Source organism: Clavispora lusitaniae (genome assembly GCF_014636115.1).
Source record: "Clavispora lusitaniae strain FDAARGOS_655 chromosome Unknown tig00000078_pilon, whole genome shotgun sequence".
Taxonomy (NCBI): domain Eukaryota; kingdom Fungi; phylum Ascomycota; class Pichiomycetes; order Serinales; family Metschnikowiaceae; genus Clavispora; species Clavispora lusitaniae.
Window position 1 is genome coordinate 904,057 of NW_027093977.1, and position 18,964 is coordinate 923,020.

Here is an 18,964-nt window from a genome sequence, read left to right on the forward strand (position 1 = left end):
CCACTCCAATGTCCGGTCCTTTTTAGGCACACACAGGATCAAGTTCTGGGATGTCAAGTTTGACAACGACAACTGCTATTCGAGAGGAAAAAATTCTGTATACTTCCAAGATCCGTAGAGTATCCCACAATGGGTTCCATAACCCGTTGTTGAGACTTATCTCTTGCGCACTCCACACTTGCCCCGACTTAAACCGAACCTGCATGGGCGAAACATTGGAACATTCAAATTAGGTCTGACACCCCACCATTTTTCTGTTGGAAGTGTCCCTCAACTGCATCTTGCCCTGCTTTTAAGTACTGAGTATTTTCCCTCTTGTGCTCTTTTCTTTTGTTTTTCTTCCTTACACTTTTCGCCTAGGCAAAGCCGTTCATCCTAGGATATCGTTCCCCCTGGTGTGTCTCCCCTTAGTGTCCTCTGCCCTTTGCTAAAGTATTATGACCAGAGACATTCAGAACCATCTCCTTTTCGAGGTGGCCACAGAAGTCGCCCACAAAGTTGGTGGCATTTACTCTGTTCTCAAGTCCAAAGCCCCCATCACCGTTTCCGAATACAAGGAGCGCTACACCTTAATTGGTCCATTGCACCATGAAAGTGCCCAGATTGAGGTGGAGGAAATCCCCTTGAACGACCCACACGTTAAAGCAGCTTTAGATGCCATGAGCGAACGTGGTATCAAGTGGTTGTACGGAAGATGGTTGATTGAAGGTGCCCCCCGTGTTTTGCTTTTCGATATTCATTCTGCTGACTACATGCTCAATGAATGGAAAGCTGACTTGTGGAACATTGCTGGCATTCCAACTCCTGATCATGACCATGAATCCAACGAAGCTATTCTCTTGGGTTACATTGTGGCCTGGTTCTTGGGCGAGTTGGTCTACGTTGATCGCGAGCGTGCAGTGATTTGCCATTGTCACGAGTGGTTGGCTGGTGTGGCCTTGCCGCTTTGCAGAAAACGGAGAATTGATGTCACAACCATCTTCACCACCCACGCAACATTGCTTGGGCGGTACTTGTGTGCGGGATCTACTGACTTTTACAATAATTTGAAGTACTTTGACGTGGACGCCGAAGCAGGCAAGAGAGGAATTTATCACCGCTACTGTATTGAGAGGTCTGCGACCCACTCTGCAGATGTGTTTACTACAGTGTCTCATATAACTGCTTACGAGTCAGAGCATTTGTTGAAGAGAAAACCGGACGGTGTTTTGCCTAATGGTTTGAATGTTGTCAAGTTTTCTGCCGTGCATGAGTTCCAAAACTTGCATGCGCTTCTGAAGGACAAAATCAACGAGTTTGTGAGAGGCCACTTCTATGGAAACTACGACTTCGAATTAGACAACACTCTCTATTTCTTCATTGCAGGCAGATATGAATTTAGAAACAAGGGTGCAGATTTCTTTATCGAATCCTTAGCAAGGTTGAACCACAGATTGAAGCAATCTAACTCGAAAATGACGGTCGTTGCATTTATAATCATGCCAGGAAAAATCAATTCTTACACCGTGGAAACATTGAAAGGCCAAGCGGTGTTGAAACAGTTGGAAAACTCGATTTCTGAGGTGCAAAAGAAGATTGGTGAACGTTTGTTTGAGCATTGCGCACGATTCCCAAACAAAAGCAATGTCCATAACACCAATGGTAGCGAGGTCCCATCTATTGATGACTTGATCAAACCAGCTGACCGTGTTTTGTTGAAGAGAAGAATTTTCGCTTTGAAAAGAGATGGGTTGCCTCCGATTGTTACTCACAATATGACCAACGATGCCACCGATCCGGTTTTGACTCACATTAGACGCGTACAGTTGTTTAACAAGCCGGAGGATAGAGTCAAGATTATATTCCATCCAGAGTTTCTCAATTCTAACAATCCTATTTTGCCTTTAGATTACGAGGAATTTGTGAGAGGATGCCATTTGGGTGTCTTTCCATCGTACTATGAACCATGGGGTTATACCCCAGCTGAATGTACAGTGATGGGCGTACCTTCGATTACAACTAACTTATCTGGCTTTGGTTGTTACATGGAGGATTTAATCGAAAACACCAGTGACTATGGAATTTACATCGTTGATAGAAGAGAAAAATCTGTTGATGAATCAATCAATCAGTTAGTTGATTATATGTTTGATTTTACCCAAAAGACGAGAAGACAAAGAATTAACCAGAGAAATAGAACAGAAAGGTTATCTGATTTGTTGGATTGGAAGAGAATGGGCCTTGAATACATTAAGGCTAGGCAATTGTCGTTGAAGAGAGCTTATCCAGATAGATTTAAGAATGGAGCAAATCCTTTCCAAAACTCTCTGAACTTGAAATTGACAAGACCATTGTCTGTTCCCGGATCTCCAAGAGGAAGAGTTGGTTTGATGACTCCTGGTGACTTGGGATCTTTACAAGAGGCTGCCCAAGGATTGAATACCGAAGATTACCAAGGTTTCAAACTAGGCGAGGCCGATGATGATGATGAAGAAAGTCATTATCCGTTGACCTTACGTGGTACTTCTGCTCCTCCTCAAGACGCATAAGTCCACATATGTTTGTTTCCCGCTTTTCGCAATTCCTAATAATAAGTGTCTACTAGCATATTTCAAAAAAATTCTCTGATCAATTGTACAATACACTCTTTACTGCAAAAGCGGGTACCTTCCATCTCTTGAAAGGATGTTATGTGGCAAAAAAAGTAGAGCGCCCTAGGAATCTTGAAATCGATTGAAGGTTATGTAAGACTCAATTTGTAATGATGTACTAGTGAACACTCAGTAATAAAATCTCGAAAGTCGTGTGCGCATCGAGTATAGAAGTCGTCGCATTATCGATATTAACTAAAGACACAAGAACAACAGACTCCCGTAATCATGGTATGTGCTGCAGAATATATTTGACCCTTTCCATTTATGATTCTAACTTTTTCAGTTGCCATTATTTATGCTTACCAGCATTAAAAATGAGGAGATTCTTGTTGAGTTGAAAAATGGTGAAACAGTCATTGGCAAATTATCGAACTGTGACTCTTGGATGAACTTAACTTTGTCAAACGTCGTTCATAACTATAACAAGGGAGAAAAATTCAACAAAATAGAAGAAATCTATATCCGTGGTAGCCATATAAAGTATCTTAGGTTGCCTGATCTGGTATGTTGATTATTGCTTTGCATCCATGAATGCACACTTACTAACAAATAGGTAATGGACCATGCCAAAGAACAAAACATGCTAAACATGGAGCAGAGAAACAGGAATCAAAAAAGAAGAGGTGGTTTCCAGAGGAAGAACTTTAATGATGGAAACCGTGACAACCGTGAGGGTAATCGTCATTTCAATAGTCATTCGAGAGGTACAAATGGGAGAAGAACATTTGACTAATTGGTCAGATAACGGTTGTACATGGCTTCATTAAAATGAAGCTGCCTCTTGTTGCTAGTGGCTTTCTCTTGCGATGTGATGCATTTTATGATTACCCCAAACAGAACACGATGAACAAGCTAGATAGGACATAAATTTTTTTTTTTTTAATTTCTTTTCTTGTACTATAAATCCATGAATGATGACAACCTGTCACCAGTGATTTCTGTTCGGCGACATTCGCAAGTGTATTTCTCGTGTAGTATATGAAAAACTGGATCCACAAAAGCGCACCGCCTTCCTTGAGCCCAAATTCGAACTTCGAAAACTCTCTATCACTTATCCCTCTAGCTAAAATCATATTTGCTATAGTTATGCCACCCAGGATCACCTCTATAGAACTCAAGCAGAAGAGAATAAGTACGGGGAACACAGTTCATATTGATGAAAATACGCAAAGTCTAATGAACCATGCCGAGCCTTGCCGTGTTATTCGGAGAGGAAAGTTTAGGGGGCTTCATGACACAAGAGCAGACCACTGTATCTCATATACTTGTCGTTCACGACACTTTCCTCGCTGTAGATTTTGTCTGCTGGTACCGTATGTCTCTTCAGCCCTCACAAGAGAATTTCATTTCTCTAAGCGACCGCTAGCACATTCTAAATCACAATCTGCGTGTGTATTAAGGAGATACCGCCCAGTCGAAATTGAACCTTATGTTATTGGTAAGCATGCGAATTCGTTGCTAGAACACCACATTGAAAGGATGGTCCGATCATCTACCTTATCCAAAGCCAGGGAACATATTAATCGATTCACCATCATAATGCGAGGAGTGGCATTCGAGAGAGAACCATCATATCATGACCATGTGCATAATCGATAATTCGCATAATTCATGTCCAAGTTACTTTCCAGCTTCTAAGATTATCTCTGTATGTGCTTTCGTCAATGAGCCCTTTCATATCTTTATATGTTTCATCAGAGTCCAAGCCATCAACTTTACCAAAGTCACTTTTAACCATCTCCGCGTAGTCCAAACTATTGGATGAAAAAATGTTCTCCACAATCTTCTCCGGAGTGAGCTTGAGTAAAGTTTGTAGTTCTGGGTCCCATGTGCTTTCTAAAACCTTCTTGTATAAGCCACTCACGAGAGGATCGACAATAACGTTGTCAAAAGAACGAGATGAGAAGACTGGAATTTCATCACCAGATTGATCGTTTGAAGCTTCGGAATCCTTTTGTTGATCTTTAGCGTGATGGTCTTCAGACGCGGGTGGCAGCGCTTTCCTTGAAGATTGGCTATTGAGAACACCACCTAGCCCACCAAAAACACCCTTTCGTTGAAACTGTGGGACGGCAAATGATCTATTCGACAGTTTCATTGATTTCGAGAAGCTGGTAGTGGAAGAAGACAGATGGTGTTTTGAGTCTTCAATATGAAGTTGTGTATGAAACTCATAGTCAGCAGGGAGCTCTTCTAAATAAGTAGTGAGATTCAAAATGGAGTTCACTTTGGAATCCTGTAAAAGGTATTTGGAAGTGACAGGCTCATTGAAGTTGAGATATTCTGCCAAATTCAACTTCACTTCGCCCAAGTTTGTACTGTTCTTATCTGACTTCGATTTTTCGGGAACATAGACAACGCGGATAGAGAGAAACTTATCCCCAACCATATTGTCTCTCTTCTTCATTGGGAACCGTAGATTGCACGAGACTTTGTAGTTGAAGCTGCATTTGAAATTGTGGATTTTGCGGAGCGAGGTGTGAACATGAACACATCTAGAGTTGGTTGCATAGTTGGTACCTGGAACAAAATCGGTCGGATTACCATGGTCCGCTTCTTCCCTAGACGAGAGACTTTTCGGTATTGGTTTGAGCAGACTGAATGCTGCGATCAATCCACCCAGATGACTATCGCCTACTCTAACATCAAGATAGCAGTAACCGGAAGTATGCGGTATATTGGAAAGCTCATTGATCAGCAATTCAAATTTGAATTTTGGTTTCTTAGCAAACATTGGTTGAAGAACAGTTAACTCCAGTATTGAGCAGGGGGACGGTACTCTTGGTGTTTCAATCTGTGTTCCTTGGTATTTGAGTAGTAACGTTTTTATTCTGCAGGTTGAACTTTTTCTTTGAGGGGGCCTCGCAGATTGCATCTGACATAAACATGGCCAGACGTCTTGTATGCAGTGCAACACGGCAGTGCCAGACAAAAATGATATAGACGGTAAATAGATACAACAAATACTCAAGTATCTAGTTTCACGTGGAGTGTGGTATCTTTCCTTCCGATCTTGACATACACAGAAAAGCACATCAGAATACACTCATCTCCATACCAGAACTAACCAAAGCTGTTCATTCCTTTCCGTTACATTACGCTTAGTGAAAACTATACACCATAACCTTTTGCAATGACGTCACCTCTACCTCCAGCAATGAGTGCTGGGAGAGTAGTTGATCCTCTAGATGATACGAATGGATTCAATTTCCATGACTTTGACGCCTTGCAATTATCTGTTCCTGTGGAGACAACAAAATATGATTTTGTCGAGAAATTTTTGACTAGAGTCATGAATTTGAAAAGACCTAATGACATTTTACTGTTTGGCGAATCAAACCTCAAGCTTTCCAAGAAACGACCCAAGTGTGTGGAGATTCTACCCCAAGTTGCGGTGCCGCCTGATTTATGGCTAGAGCCGCAGATAGCGATACAATACATAAAGATTAAAAACGCGGTATTGAAAGAGGTTAACCAGCACCTACGCCAGTGCCTAGATGCACTCAGAGATGGCGAATCACCACCTTTTGACGAGTCAACCCTATTAGTCCTTGAAAGTCGTATCAAGGAGTCCAACTTTTTGGATTTTGCGAGGTCCGACTCAGAAACGGAATTTCGCTTCAGCTCTTTGAACGAGGAAGATGAAGAGGAGAGCCCTTCAACAGAAGAGGAGTCATTAATGATAGAAAAAAAGGCGACTGCTCTTCCAGATCGGCCCATCTCTCGCTCCCGCACAACGTCGGGCTCCTTCTCTCATAATATGGGCAGGCTATCCTCCTTTTCAAGAGATATCAAAAGCTCTACAAGAAAGTTTTCTTTCCTAAGTCACCAAAACACGAAGCATAATACAGATGACCAAATAAAATGCTACACTCCTCCTCAAACTCCTCCCCAGTCTCTGCCAATAATTCCAACACCCTCACTTTCAAGCTCCACTTCGCAAAGAGACGTTTCTCATTCTAGTCTTCTTTCCAAGTCTAAACTCTACAATAAAATCAAAAAGAGAAGAGAGCTGGCAGCACTGGTATCAACCACGGCGACGAGTGTCGCGAGCATGAATAGCGGCACATCTATGAAACGCAAATCCAACGCGAACGAATATCAAGAGAAAAAGACTACAACACCATTCACAACCACACAGCAATACGATAACCAGAAAGATAAGTACGAATATTATTGTCAGCTTGGGGAACTAGCGAAGTGCACAGGAGAGTTGATTAAGCATCTCAACCAAACTAGCTACAAACACGAATTGGTGCTACTCATGGATTTTATCAAAGCTGTGGTATTCAAATTTATTCTTATTGATGTGTCTCATATGATCATCGACTATGGGCACATTCGGATGTATGGACCTCAGACACTACAATAGTGTCACTTTAATACTATGACCACGAGAGATATGATTACGAACGATAACTGATACTTTAATAAATACACGCGAACTACCAAGCCACCTACTTGCAAGTGCTCAACATTTGCAGGATGACATTAAGAAGCTGGTCATTTTCACAAGCTGCAGCAACTCTCTCCTTATCATTAAGTTGCTTGTTAACTTGGTTCTCCGACTGGTGAGTGCCCTCTTTGATCAAAATGCGGATACGAAACCGCGGTGGCAATGATCTTTCCAAACGTACTCTAATACCGAGCCCGATTAAAGTTGCTAAAGAGCAGTGGGTGATTGTAGGAGTAATCTTGATTAGAACTTCGGATATATCTTTCTCTTTGTTTGGACCATGAGTCACTTCTATATCAGGTAGGTTAACAACTGCGAGCTGAGCTAATGTCAAAGGGTGCTCAGGATCCGAAATTGTAGAAATGAGGTCGAAGATTTCTTGGGCATCAATAACATCTTCTTCTTCATTTTCATCCTCTTCCTCGAGCTCGTCTTGGGTAGCTTCAGATTCAGCATCGGATACAAGGTCAGGGACACTGATGCCCAATTCATGTTTCGTCGCTTTGGGTCGAAGGGAAAGGGTCGACACCAAGTTTAATAATTCATCCTTGGGGTCTTTGGTTTTTGCACCTGAGAGACGTGTAGGTAAATCTGAAACGTCGATGATGGTGGGATTAGCATTCAAGGGATCCGACATTATCGAAGAAAGAAACTGGTCAAACTGTGATAAAGCTTCATAGTGCTCACGCATCTGGCCTATATACACCACACAGGGATTGTTCGTAATCTTTCTTTTAAAAGAGATCAGTATTTTGAAATATACAGCCGAGTGGCGGCTTGTTAGTGTTTTTGACCAGGATAACATCTGGTACATTGTAGCAGTAATGAATGCATTTGTAGATCAGTAGATATCGGTACAACCAAGCAGAGTAATGATTACAATAATGGATGAGAACATTGATGAATCATCACAGTAATGGAAATTATTTCCAATAAAGCTGCCTCCTAGGGACTATTTTTTCCCGTAAGAAATCATACCGATATGTCGGAGTCATCCGTTCTCCAATCCATTCTGGACATTATGTTCGTACTGCATGTCATACGCTGTATTTATCTTCTCACTAGAGGTTCTGTAATACAGCTGCATACCCATGGAGTTTTATGACCAAGCACAGACGCAACAGCTAGCCCCATTCGTCGCCCTAAGTATAGGTGACAATGAAGTAACCTCGGTGCTCAAAAAGAATTTTGAAGCGTTCAACATTGCTAATCATATATGGAACAATTCGTTGTTGAAGAACCGTTTACTGGAATCCAGGTTTATTTTCCATTATTTCGATTCTGAACGGTCCATATATAAGTCCATATGTTCCTACAAAGAAAAAACACTGGATTCTCATTCCATTATATCTCCTTTCAACCCGAAGTCGGAATTATTTCCCAACGGTATCTTATCTTCAAAATGGTTTCTGAAGTACTTAAGTGGCCTACCGTTTGCTGTGATTTCAGTATACCAATTGAATTCAAACCGAAATTACGATGGCGAGCTTGGTGCAACCTTAGCGTCTTTGAGATCTAAGTACCTTAAGTTCAATGTCCATTTCGTTGCACTTATCGTTTCGTCCGAAAAGAATTTGGACGAAGAAGCCAATCGAATTGCAGTATTGAGGCAGATTTCAGAGCTACTGAAAAACAATGGAATCTTTTGTCTTAACACCAACCAAGACATCGAAAGCACCACTGAGATTTTGACAACTTCAATCCTTAGTAGTTTGAAATCTGCAGCGACTGAATTTTACATGGCGGCTGAGACACGTGTCAGACAACGTTTCGGCAAGTATTATACTTTACCTTCTAACCAGGTAAATACATTGGTGGAATTGAAGCCACAAATCCTAGAAATTCGCAATTTGATAAAACGATCAATGCTACTTCAATTCATGCATCCTAATAATGTGGATTACAGTCTCCCCATTCTAGAAAAGGCATACGAGGGTCTTATAGATCTTTTACGGAGCACCCAAACTGTATTTTTCTCACCTACCATCAGTACTCATGACCTCAAGTTGTACAATCAATACCGCAACTTGTTGGACGTAATTGCAATTCACCTCATTCGTGGATATTTTTCAATTGAAGAACCAGTTGCTGCGTTGCGTAAGCATCGAGCTCATATTGAAAATGTCCTTGACCTTTTACAGTCCCGAACTAAGTTAGAGCAACTAATATGGGAGTCTATTCAGTATCAATGGCTTGCTGAGTTCTTAACCTTAGTGCCCAAGGCAGCTTTAGCTGGATTAAAAGCCATTAACAAACCCAAATCCAAAAACACCGCGAAGAACGTTTTATATTTCGGCGGAATTGCTTTCCATGATAATTTTTACTCACAAGTCGTAACAGAGCCTGGATTAGCTTATTTGAAAGCAGCTTCTAAAATTAATTTGGATGCAAGTTCCAACATTGATGGTATTAACCAACATTTCTTTTCTAGTACAGAAGCTGTACGAAGACATCGAATCAGCATTCTCAAAATGGCAAAACTGGTGCAGCCTTACGACGACAAAGATGTCGAGTCTCATGTTGATGGCAGAATAGGATTGATTGATTGGCAAATTGCCGAAGAATTGATTATAATTGGTGAAACTGAAAATGCCATTCAGTATTACGCTGAAATTTTGAAAGAAAAGAACTTGAAGACATGGAATACTTTGAAGCAATTGGTTCTCGAAAAAATGCTTGACATATTTTACGAGCAAAAAGATGAACTTCGTATTTTGAAGTTAATTCCAGAGTTACTCGTTCTAGATCATAAAAGTAACTTAAGTTTGATTAAGAGCTGCTTTTCTTTTACTCAGTCCACTTATTCGATTGAGCTAACTTCCGAGGTTTCTCTTCTAAACGTACAATTGACAGTATTCAATAAATCGTTGAAGAAAGAAACTTTCGCTTTTGATACTGTCATAGGACAGGTTTGCCTTCAGAGTGCAATTAACGATTCTATTTTGGAATCGATTTTACCCGGTAGCAAAGTGACTATTTATGTTGACAAAATCAAAGGACTGTTTTCGGATAAACTGAACTTTTCTATATTGGGTACAAGTGACTCCACATTCGGTCTAGAGATATTAAATTTGGACAACGAACCTCAGGATACCTACGGGGGCCTCCTACCAACTAAAATGAAAGTGATCCAACTTGAAAAGACTGTCACAAGACCTGGTTGGTTTGGCATACCATCCTTGAAAATCCAGAGCAGGTTACAAATAGAACGTGAAGATGTAAGCATAACTTTCACTCAAATGGAAACGCATAACTTCAACCTGGATGAACTTCAACGCTCATTGACCATGTTCCAAACTCTTTCTGATGGATCTTTGTATCCAAGAAGTATCATTCCCGAGCCACAGAGTGCTTGTATGTTATATGTTCGCTCATTCAAACCAGAAATTCGCCTTAAACCAGAATTTGGTTTCTCATCCTTGATAGCTGGAGAGAAAATTGAAACTAGTGTCGAGATTTGCCTTGATAGTATACCTCCCAGCCATATCGACTTCTCATCCGTTACTCTTGAAATAGAAAGCTATGTATCACAAGAGCTGGACAAACGAGAGAATGTGTTAGTACAAACCAACTGGTACTCCATGAAAGATGATCAACCTTTGTCTATTCTTGACTTTTTGGGATCGGGGAACATGTCTTGCTCTAAGAAGTTGAATATTTGCGTGAGATATCCACCCCACACGGAAGATATTTCCCTGGCGAACCTCATGGTGACATTGAATGTCAAAATGGTTGTTATTGAGGCTCTGGGAGATGAATCCGTGTATGAAATTGATGCTTTCCACTTTCCACTCATTATGCAACCTTTCAAAACAAGATTAATGGTTAGTCCAATTTGCAAGGTTGAGGATAACACCCAAATGCCAAATCCATTCATCCTTGGTTTAGCATCCAAGGAGATGCAAAAGGATTACTCCATGCCTCTGCCACTGCGGACTTGGGTGGTCAAAGTACATATTGGGGATCATCTCAAACTACTCGAAAATGAGATTGTGGAAATTGTTCTGACAGAGTTTAGCATCAAATCTGACAACGCAGAAGTTTGTTTAGTTACTTTGGGTGATGCAACTTTGACAGACAATGTTGCAAAACAAGTGTTCATGAATAACAGCAAACATCGATTTACCAACCGCAGTATGGCTATGGCCATTGGTGTCCGCTTTGGATGGAAGCGGACTGGTTCTGACACCATCAATTACTATGAGCCTCGAGAGTGGGAAAGTGTACTACCTTTGCAGGATCCTCGGGTTCTATTACAAGTTCAACTACAAGAGCACAATCAGGTGAAGTTGAAATACACCATTGAGAATCCTACACCTCGTATTTTGACCTTCACATCGGACATGACTACCCAGAATGCAGAAAATGCTGGAACAAAGTGGGTTTTTGACGATATTGTATCTCTTACTCCACCTAAGCAAATGCCTTTCCCGGTGTTACCCTTCAGCCAGTTCTCCTTGGAGTATCTAGGCACATTTCAACTTAGCATTGAAAACACGCCCGTGACACTTCCACAATTACAAATTTATGACGTCAATTATAAAGTCAGTTTACCCACACTAGCCGCTGATGAGAACGTGATATCCGTAAACTCTACATTGATTTTGAGAACTTAATACATTAGCTAGAACAAAATGCACTTAGTTAACACCCAACAATTCAACATCGAACACCAAAGTAGCGTTAGGTGGAATCAAACCTGGGAAACCACTTGGACCGTAAGCTTCGTGGCCTGGGATTGTCAATTTAGCACGGGTGCCCACAGACAACTTTGGAATACCTGTGTCCCAACCCTTGATGACCTGACCAACACCAATGGTACATTGGAATGGCTTTCCTCTGTCACGGGAAGAGTCGAACTTCTTTCCGTTTTCCAAAGTTCCAGTGTAGTGGATAGTTACAGCGTCACCGACCTTTGGGAAGGTTTTTCCGTCACCTTGTTGCAAGATTTCGATTTGAGTAGTTTGAGGAGCAGACATTCTGATAGTAGATGAGATGGAACGATTAAAGTTAACGAACGATTGTTTCGGTAACTGAGATCTGCAAAGACGAGCAATCATTTCCCAGCGACAGTGGCTTTTTTTCTGGATCGCCAAAATTGGGAGAATATGCAGGACTTTACATCCCAGATCGTTTTGTGGGGCATGCCAATTTAAATGAATGCATGGTGTTAGGGTGGTAAAAAGTCAACGTGATTTACTTGTTGATGTTTTATGTCAATTTTTTTTTTCTTTGTTGTTCGCTTATTTCTTTCGTTGTCACTACATCGATTTACAATTTCCGCGTAATTGGCTGGTGGCAAGTAGTATGTCAATTCTCCCAGAATGCGCATTAGGGAAAAAGAAGAAATCTTATCTCACAAAGAACGTTTCAGCTTAATGGGCAAATTTGAAAGGTCTGTCTTATTTCTTTTTATTTAAAAATAGAATCTTTCGTCGCCGATGCCACCATTTTTCAGGTATAGCCCCAGGCTGTGCATTAGCTCCTTTAGGTTGACAACTGTAAGTTGGCTGCGCCGCATACTGTCCATACAGGCTGCATATTAAGAGAATAAATACACTTAGCTCCGCCCCAAATGATTTTATTCGCAAGATCACCATGGGCCATGATATTGAAATTGAAATAGAGGAACCACAAGACGGAAGGTATTTTACAAACTTTGATGTTGTCAAGGGTCGCGTCAAGGTTTCTACCACAACCTCTTTGACTTTATCATATATTCAGGTAAAGCTCGAAGGTGTTTCTGCAACTGAGGTGCACATTCCAGAAGATAAAGAGAAGAAGATTAAAGAGAAAACACTTCGCGATGTGCACAAAGTTCTCTATGAAACTGCGATTGTGTTTCCTCCTACAAAGGTTCGTGAGGTGTCTGCGACTCCCGAGTTCACATTGAATGAAGGTATTTACACTTATCCATTTGAGTTCCAAATACCCCGAGATTCATCCTGTTACAGACTGCTTGGAACTACAAGCAAGTCCATTTTCAACAAGGTGGCGATGTCAATTGAAAACAATGGCAATGGAGGCAGAACAGCTTCGAGTAATAGTTTGCAATCACTCACCAAACCGAATGCGTACTCCCAGAATTTACAGCGTCAGAGACAATCTTTAGAGGAATGTGCCTATCATATTAAGGGCCCTCTTCCACCATCTTTCAGTCATGGAGTTGCAGCTGATATTCACTATTACGTCAAAGTGACGTGCAAGCGCCCATCCTTGATTAAAGCGAACTTAAGGGCTACTAGTACTTTCCAATTTCTCCCTTTTGACTTCGAGCGTACTCCACGCCTCATCAGAAATTCGTCAGCTCCCAGTGTTCCTAGCAACATGCACTTTAGAAGAGCAATCGACTTCGCGAGCTCTCCTCCACCACCGCCACCTAAAGTGTATGAAAATAATAAAAAGGGCAAGAAAGAGGAAAAGCATGACAAGAAAGAAGAGAAGAAATTAGAAAAACAACAGCAGAAGGAGGAGAAAATAAGACAAAAGGAAGAGAAAAAGGAGGCTAAGCGGATAGCGAAGGCGAAGAAAAAAGGCTGGTTTAATCCACCACCTCCCCCACCTGCCCCGGTTATCAAGCAGGTGCCACCTTTTGCTGCGGAAGTCAGAGTTTCGAAGGACAAAGGATTTGTTCGTGGAATGATGCCATCCATGCATATTCTTTTTGCAATGGATGCTAATCCAGAAATCTATGCCGCCCCTAGAAATGAGAAGAATCGCCTACCAGATGACACGGGTGTAATATATCTTCAAAACCTTGCTCTTGAATTAGAAAGCGTGACAATAGTGTCTGCATTACAGACGATTGGATACAAGAATGAAATCAAAGAGTCAGTCTTTAAGGAGAAGATACCGCTTTGCTCAAATACGTACGAAGACTTGAGGTTCGATCTCATGAGAGCTGTACCAACGGTGTATAATGGCAACCTGCGTACTTCTGAATCATCTATTCTGTATGAGTTGGAAATCTCGCCTTCCTACTATGACAATTGTCGTATCCCATTGAACCTACCCCCATCGTTTCAAACTTGCAATGTGACCCGGTTCTACAACTTGGCAGTGCGCTTAACAGTGTCTCGTGAACCTATGCAAGCTAGTTCCTCTAGAGTTCAAGCATTAACTTCGGTGGAAGTCGTGTGCCCTGATGTACGCTTATCAAGCGGAATCGATCCACCGCCACCTCTTTACCCTCCAAGGGAAAACCAGAGCGTGAATTCTAGAGGGCAACAAATGTCAATTTCCACAGGATCTAGCAGCTCAGTGACTAATCCATTTACGGATGTTAAGTCTCCTGAAGGTCCAGGCTCTCCAGGGTTTGACTCGTCACAACCAGCCTCTCCAGTTGCAGTCTCTTCAGGACCAGTCTCACCGGGACCAATCTCGTCAGAAGACGTCCCTCAATTAAGATCTGTGGAGGAAGAGCTGGCTCCACCCGCATATAAACTCGTTGATGATCCTCTGTCGAGATAATAGTTGGTGTATTGAAGAAGACAGCGAATTATATCAGCGAATGAGAGAAATTGATGTAGAACTACGTATATGTGAACGATGAAAAATGATGTAATCAGTTTTCGATAATATGTAGACGTCCGCTATAGTGTCAACACTGATTTTCAAGCCAATCCAAACATGCAGTTTTGTGTCACGTTTTGCCATTCCTCCATACCCGCAACTGAAAAAAATGAGAAAATTCGGCACAGTCGATCCTAAAATAAGCCAACTTCTCTCTGACAACAAAAGGGCGTGTACGACTTCTTTGGTTTAGATTGAACTCAAAAATCAATTTATATTATCCGAGCGTTCTCGTTTAAGTCACTTGGAAATAATGTCTGAATCGAATTTTTTTGCAAGAAACAAAACAGCAATTGCTGTTACCGTTTTGGCAGGTGCTTCTGCTGTTGGTGCTTATTACTTATACAGCCAACAAAAGGACCAAACAATTCTCCCTGATGCGGATAAGGCACCAAAGAAAAACAAGAAGAAGAAGAAGACTTCTAAGGAACAACCTAAGGACGCCACTGAAAAAACTCCGGAATTGGCTGAGGAAAAAGTGCCTTATCCTGTTAACTCGCAAGGTTTTCCCGAGATTACTGACGAAATGATCGAAAAATTGAATGAGCAGGAGAAGGAAGAGTGGGCTCTTGCTTTGAAGAGAGCGGGCAATGAGAAGTACAAGCATGAGAAATTTGAAGATGCTATTGTTTTCTACAGCGCTGCTTTGAAGTTGAAGGAAGATACCGTCTTTTACTCCAATAGGTCAGCATGTTATGCGGCCTTGAATAAACACGAGGAGGTGATTAAGGATGCCACTGCCGCAATCAAAATCAAGCCAGATTACGTAAAGTGTATCTTGCGTCGTGCAAACTCATATGAAGCCTTAGAGAGATACCCAGATGCTATGTTCGACTTAACATCCTTAACAATTTATGGCGGATTTAACTCCAAATCGGTCGAACTGACTTTGGAAAAGGTTTTGCAGAAACACTCTTTGAAGATAGTGGAGGAAGGCTTGAAGAACAGGGTTCCTGAATTACCATCTGCTACTACAGCTGGCTCATTCTTTGGTGCTTACGTTACAGAAACATCTCCTGAGGGTATTTCGGAAGAGAGCACTGGTGCTGACAAGTATTTATTTGAAGCTTTGGCCGCCATTAACGAAAATACAATGGATGGCTATGAAAAAGCGGACACTCTTTTGAACCAAGCTGTCGAGGCCTACGGCGTCGATAATTTGACAGCCGAATCTGAAGATGCAGCCAAGGCTTCCATTGCTTTGGAGTATGCAGCTACTATGCAATTCTTGAAGAACATTCCTAATGAAGCTGCTGTTCTTATTCAAAAGGCCATTGACTTGAAACCAAGAGCCAGAACCTATGTTGTGAGAGCATTGATCAATGCTGACAAGGCCTCTTTTGCCGAAGCAATTGCTGATTTTGAAACCGCTCAAAAAATAAGCCCTGACTGCGCTGATGTTTACTACCACTTGGGTCAATTGTATTACCTTACTTCCGATTTAACGAAGGCTGAAGCCAATTTCTTGAAGACCAAGGAATTGAACCCAGAAAACCTTTACGCTTACATCCAGTTGGCTTGTATCACCTACAAGAAGGGAAACTTTGAAGAAGCTCAAGCAGCATTCAAGGAAGCAAGATTGAAGTTTGCCACCTCTCCAGAAGTTTTGAACTATTATGGTGAAATCTTGGCTGACCATGGTGACATAAAAGAGGCTATTAAACAATACGAAATCGCGGCAAGATTGCAAGAAGCTTTGAAGACTTTCAATGTTGGTGCTGTCCCATTGATCAACAAGGCTTCTTTGCTTTCTAGAGAGGGCCCAGATCGCTTGGCCGAGGCTGAAGAGTTGCTCACAAAAGCGTGCGAGTTAGATCCTAAGTCAGAAACTGCAAGAGTTTCCCTTGCTCAGGTGAAGTTACAAACTGATAAGCCCGAAGAAGCTATCAGTTTGTTTGAAGAAGGTTCCAGATTGGCTAGAACAATTGAGGAGAAAATTCAAGCGACATCTTTCGCAGAAGCTACTAAGATGCAAGTAAGAATCAAGGCTGATCCAATTTTGAGCAAAAAGATCCAAGAGTACATGCGTGAAAGCTTTTAAAGGAACACTTTTCGGGCTATCATAGAAGCTGTTCACAAGAAGATGGATTGCAAATGGAAAACTAGCCGATGGGGCACACAACTTTCCTAAGTAGAGTTTAAAGATTTTTGCTGGAGAAAATTCATTTTGAAGTTCTAACAGGAACGTGCATGTTGATTGTCATTGTCATATTCGGCCAATTTTTGTGTCCTTTGTATATATTAGTATTGGCATCTTTTACTCATAAGAAACGCGCGAGTGTAGACTTTGTGACAAACAGAAAACTTTAATGTCACCTAAAGATTTGGTTAGAGCCATAGTTTCTGCTCCTAAGCAATTACACAATGATGAAGATTCATGCTTAGATCTATCGTACATTACTCCTAGAATTATTGTTGCTGCTGGCCCTTCTGACGATGTTATAACTAATCTCTTTCGATCACCAGTAGACAAGGTTATTAATCATTTGAACCAGCATTTCACACTTAGTGATAAACGTCATTGGCATATTTGGAACCTTCGTGGCGAAGGGCCGGGTTATAATATCGATAAGTTGAAAGGTTGCTGGACATACCATCCTTTCCCGGATCATCTGCCGCCTTCAATTGCATTACTTCTTATGATCGTGGAGGAGATTGACAAATTTATGTCCAAATCTCCCATGAATGTGGCTCTCATACATTGCAAAGAAGGGAAAGGAAGATCTGGCACCATATGCTGTGCATATCTAATGTATGAGGCTAAAAAGAAAGGTATCTATATGTCTGTGGAAGAAGCAATTGCAATTTTTACTAGGAAGCGTATGCGAAAGATATTCGGACCTGGCGTTTCTATAAAGAGCCAAATTAGGTACTTAGAATACTGGAAAAGATTCCTTCAGAGTTCCCATAAGTTGCAACAAAACTTTGCACTCTATAATCTGGCAGACAATGTTCCCTTTAACACGTCTCTCTCGATGTTAACAAAAGTAACTATTTTCAAGCCCACACTGTTCCTACTTTTCAGCAGAATGAAGTTATCAACTTATACGTCCAAAAATGATGGCTTGATTAAAAGAGAACTTGACGGCACGACTTTAAAATTACCAAGTTATGCGGGGACGTCAGCATACTATGAAATAGCACTCAATAAAACAATTGATTGCACCGTCAAAGACATCTGCATATCATTTGAAAGGCAAATTTGCGTGGCCTATGCTTGGTTCAATCTCTTTTACGAAACTGTTGGTCCAATCAATAGAACGCTTCCTTACGAGTCGGGTGAAAGAACAATGTTTGGCAGGAAAGTGATAAAATGGGAAGAATTTGATGGATTTCGTGGTTCACAAAACAAAAGCACAGCGAAACTATTTGACCGTCTAGATGTTCAATGGAAGTTTCAGTACTGAGCGAGAAGTGTCATTCAGACACCTGCCTTAAAATTAGCTACATTAGTTGAAGGTGAAAAATCATCATCTATAATGGGCAAGAAATTACATAACTTCAGCATGTTCAGCCTCCACGCTTTGCATTATCAATCTCTAACCATGTATCTCTTAATGCAATTTTGACTTTATTAATGTGCTTTGATGATTGGGATCTCTTGGAATGGCTGATTTTGTTTAACGCATAAGGCTTGGAAACAATAATCTCTTTGAAAAGGAGCATCGATTCATTGCCATGCCATTGCACATTCTCAGGTCCAAGCTTTTCTGTTAGCTTACTAAAAAGTTTTCGTGCCAACGGGCTGATCTCTGGTTCTTTATTGGGAGCTTTTGTTTCTTCAGTAGTAATTTCTGCCAGAGGCAACATCTGTTTACTCTTGTCGATAAGCTTGTTTAGATGGCTTTGGAATTGGTTAATGTCTACCTTTGTGAGCTTGCCGTTACAAGTTTGTAGCTTCTGTCCCTTCTTTGGCAACGGTGGTAAAACTTGCACTGACTTAATGAAGGCAGTATTAACGATTTTGTACACATCGGTACTTTTGTTGCCGTTAGCGGGGAAGACCTTCAATGCTAAAACATCCTGGCTTGCTGAAAAACCATAGATCGATGCAGTAATGGTTTGATCCAACAAATTGGTGATTTTCACTTTCAAATTGACAGTTTGATCCAAACGGTCCATGTCGATGCAATGTAATTAAGCGGCCACAGAATAAGGGATGAAAAATTCAAGTGGCAAAAACAAATCCTTTGATTAATGGACCCAGGTATGCAAAAAAAGAAAATATGTTCCGTGAATTTGACCAAAGATCAAGTTCAGTTTTTGTCTTGGTTTGCAGGGTGATTATCAATCTGAGATTCAT

General features: G+C 41.2%; 11 protein-coding genes across 11 annotated transcripts; 7 read left to right on the forward strand and 4 right to left on the reverse strand. All coding sequences in view use genetic code 12, as the record gives it.

Moving 5' to 3' along the window:
- Nucleotides 1–437: 437 nt before the first annotated feature.
- GSY1 (glycogen (starch) synthase) lies at nt 438–2,528 on the forward strand (the record flags this gene model as incomplete). The annotated part of the gene is made up of 1 exon (XM_002616366.1): nt 438–2,528. The coding sequence occupies one exon, from the start codon at nt 438–440 to the stop codon at nt 2,526–2,528; it is 2,091 nt and encodes a 696-aa protein (XP_002616412.1).
- Nucleotides 2,529–2,928: 400 nt separating this feature from the next.
- On the forward strand, nt 2,929–3,366 carry FOB63_002591 (U6 snRNA complex subunit; the record flags this gene model as incomplete). Its single annotated transcript, XM_002616365.2, has 2 exons — nt 2,929–3,135; nt 3,187–3,366. The coding sequence occupies 2 exons, from the start codon at nt 2,929–2,931 to the stop codon at nt 3,364–3,366; spliced, it is 387 nt and encodes a 128-aa protein (XP_002616411.2).
- An 876-nt stretch (nt 3,367–4,242) lies between these two features.
- On the reverse strand, nt 4,243–5,508 carry FOB63_002592 (uncharacterized protein; the record flags this gene model as incomplete). Its single annotated transcript, XM_002616363.1, has 1 exon — nt 4,243–5,508. The coding sequence occupies one exon, from the start codon at nt 5,506–5,508 to the stop codon at nt 4,243–4,245; it is 1,266 nt and encodes a 421-aa protein (XP_002616409.1).
- Nucleotides 5,509–5,766: 258 nt separating this feature from the next.
- FOB63_002593 (uncharacterized protein) lies at nt 5,767–7,005 on the forward strand (the record flags this gene model as incomplete). The annotated part of the gene is made up of 1 exon (XM_002616362.2): nt 5,767–7,005. One exon carries the CDS (start codon nt 5,767–5,769, stop codon nt 7,003–7,005), a length of 1,239 nt encoding a protein of 412 aa, XP_002616408.2.
- An 85-nt stretch (nt 7,006–7,090) lies between these two features.
- FOB63_002594 (iron-sulfur cluster assembly protein) lies at nt 7,091–7,903 on the reverse strand (the record flags this gene model as incomplete). Its single annotated transcript, XM_002616360.1, has 1 exon — nt 7,091–7,903. The coding sequence occupies one exon, from the start codon at nt 7,901–7,903 to the stop codon at nt 7,091–7,093; it is 813 nt and encodes a 270-aa protein (XP_002616406.1).
- Nucleotides 7,904–8,180: 277 nt separating this feature from the next.
- FOB63_002595 (uncharacterized protein) lies at nt 8,181–11,705 on the forward strand (the record flags this gene model as incomplete). The annotated part of the gene is made up of 1 exon (XM_002616359.1): nt 8,181–11,705. One exon carries the CDS (start codon nt 8,181–8,183, stop codon nt 11,703–11,705), a length of 3,525 nt encoding a protein of 1,174 aa, XP_002616405.1.
- Nucleotides 11,706–11,729: 24 nt separating this feature from the next.
- RBP1 (peptidylprolyl isomerase) lies at nt 11,730–12,149 on the reverse strand (the record flags this gene model as incomplete). The annotated part of the gene is made up of 1 exon (XM_002616358.1): nt 11,730–12,149. The coding sequence occupies one exon, from the start codon at nt 12,147–12,149 to the stop codon at nt 11,730–11,732; it is 420 nt and encodes a 139-aa protein (XP_002616404.1).
- Nucleotides 12,150–12,687: 538 nt separating this feature from the next.
- FOB63_002597 (uncharacterized protein) lies at nt 12,688–14,559 on the forward strand (the record flags this gene model as incomplete). The annotated part of the gene is made up of 1 exon (XM_002616357.1): nt 12,688–14,559. The coding sequence occupies one exon, from the start codon at nt 12,688–12,690 to the stop codon at nt 14,557–14,559; it is 1,872 nt and encodes a 623-aa protein (XP_002616403.1).
- A 355-nt stretch (nt 14,560–14,914) lies between these two features.
- Nucleotides 14,915–16,702, forward strand: TOM70 (protein channel; the record flags this gene model as incomplete). Its single annotated transcript, XM_002616356.1, has 1 exon — nt 14,915–16,702. One exon carries the CDS (start codon nt 14,915–14,917, stop codon nt 16,700–16,702), a length of 1,788 nt encoding a protein of 595 aa, XP_002616402.1.
- Nucleotides 16,703–16,970: 268 nt separating this feature from the next.
- On the forward strand, nt 16,971–18,068 carry TEP1 (putative phosphatidylinositol-3,4,5-trisphosphate 3-phosphatase; the record flags this gene model as incomplete). The annotated part of the gene is made up of 1 exon (XM_002616355.1): nt 16,971–18,068. One exon carries the CDS (start codon nt 16,971–16,973, stop codon nt 18,066–18,068), a length of 1,098 nt encoding a protein of 365 aa, XP_002616401.1.
- A 103-nt stretch (nt 18,069–18,171) lies between these two features.
- On the reverse strand, nt 18,172–18,783 carry FOB63_002600 (uncharacterized protein; the record flags this gene model as incomplete). Its single annotated transcript, XM_002616354.1, has 1 exon — nt 18,172–18,783. The coding sequence occupies one exon, from the start codon at nt 18,781–18,783 to the stop codon at nt 18,172–18,174; it is 612 nt and encodes a 203-aa protein (XP_002616400.1).
- Nucleotides 18,784–18,964: the final 181 nt, after the last annotated feature.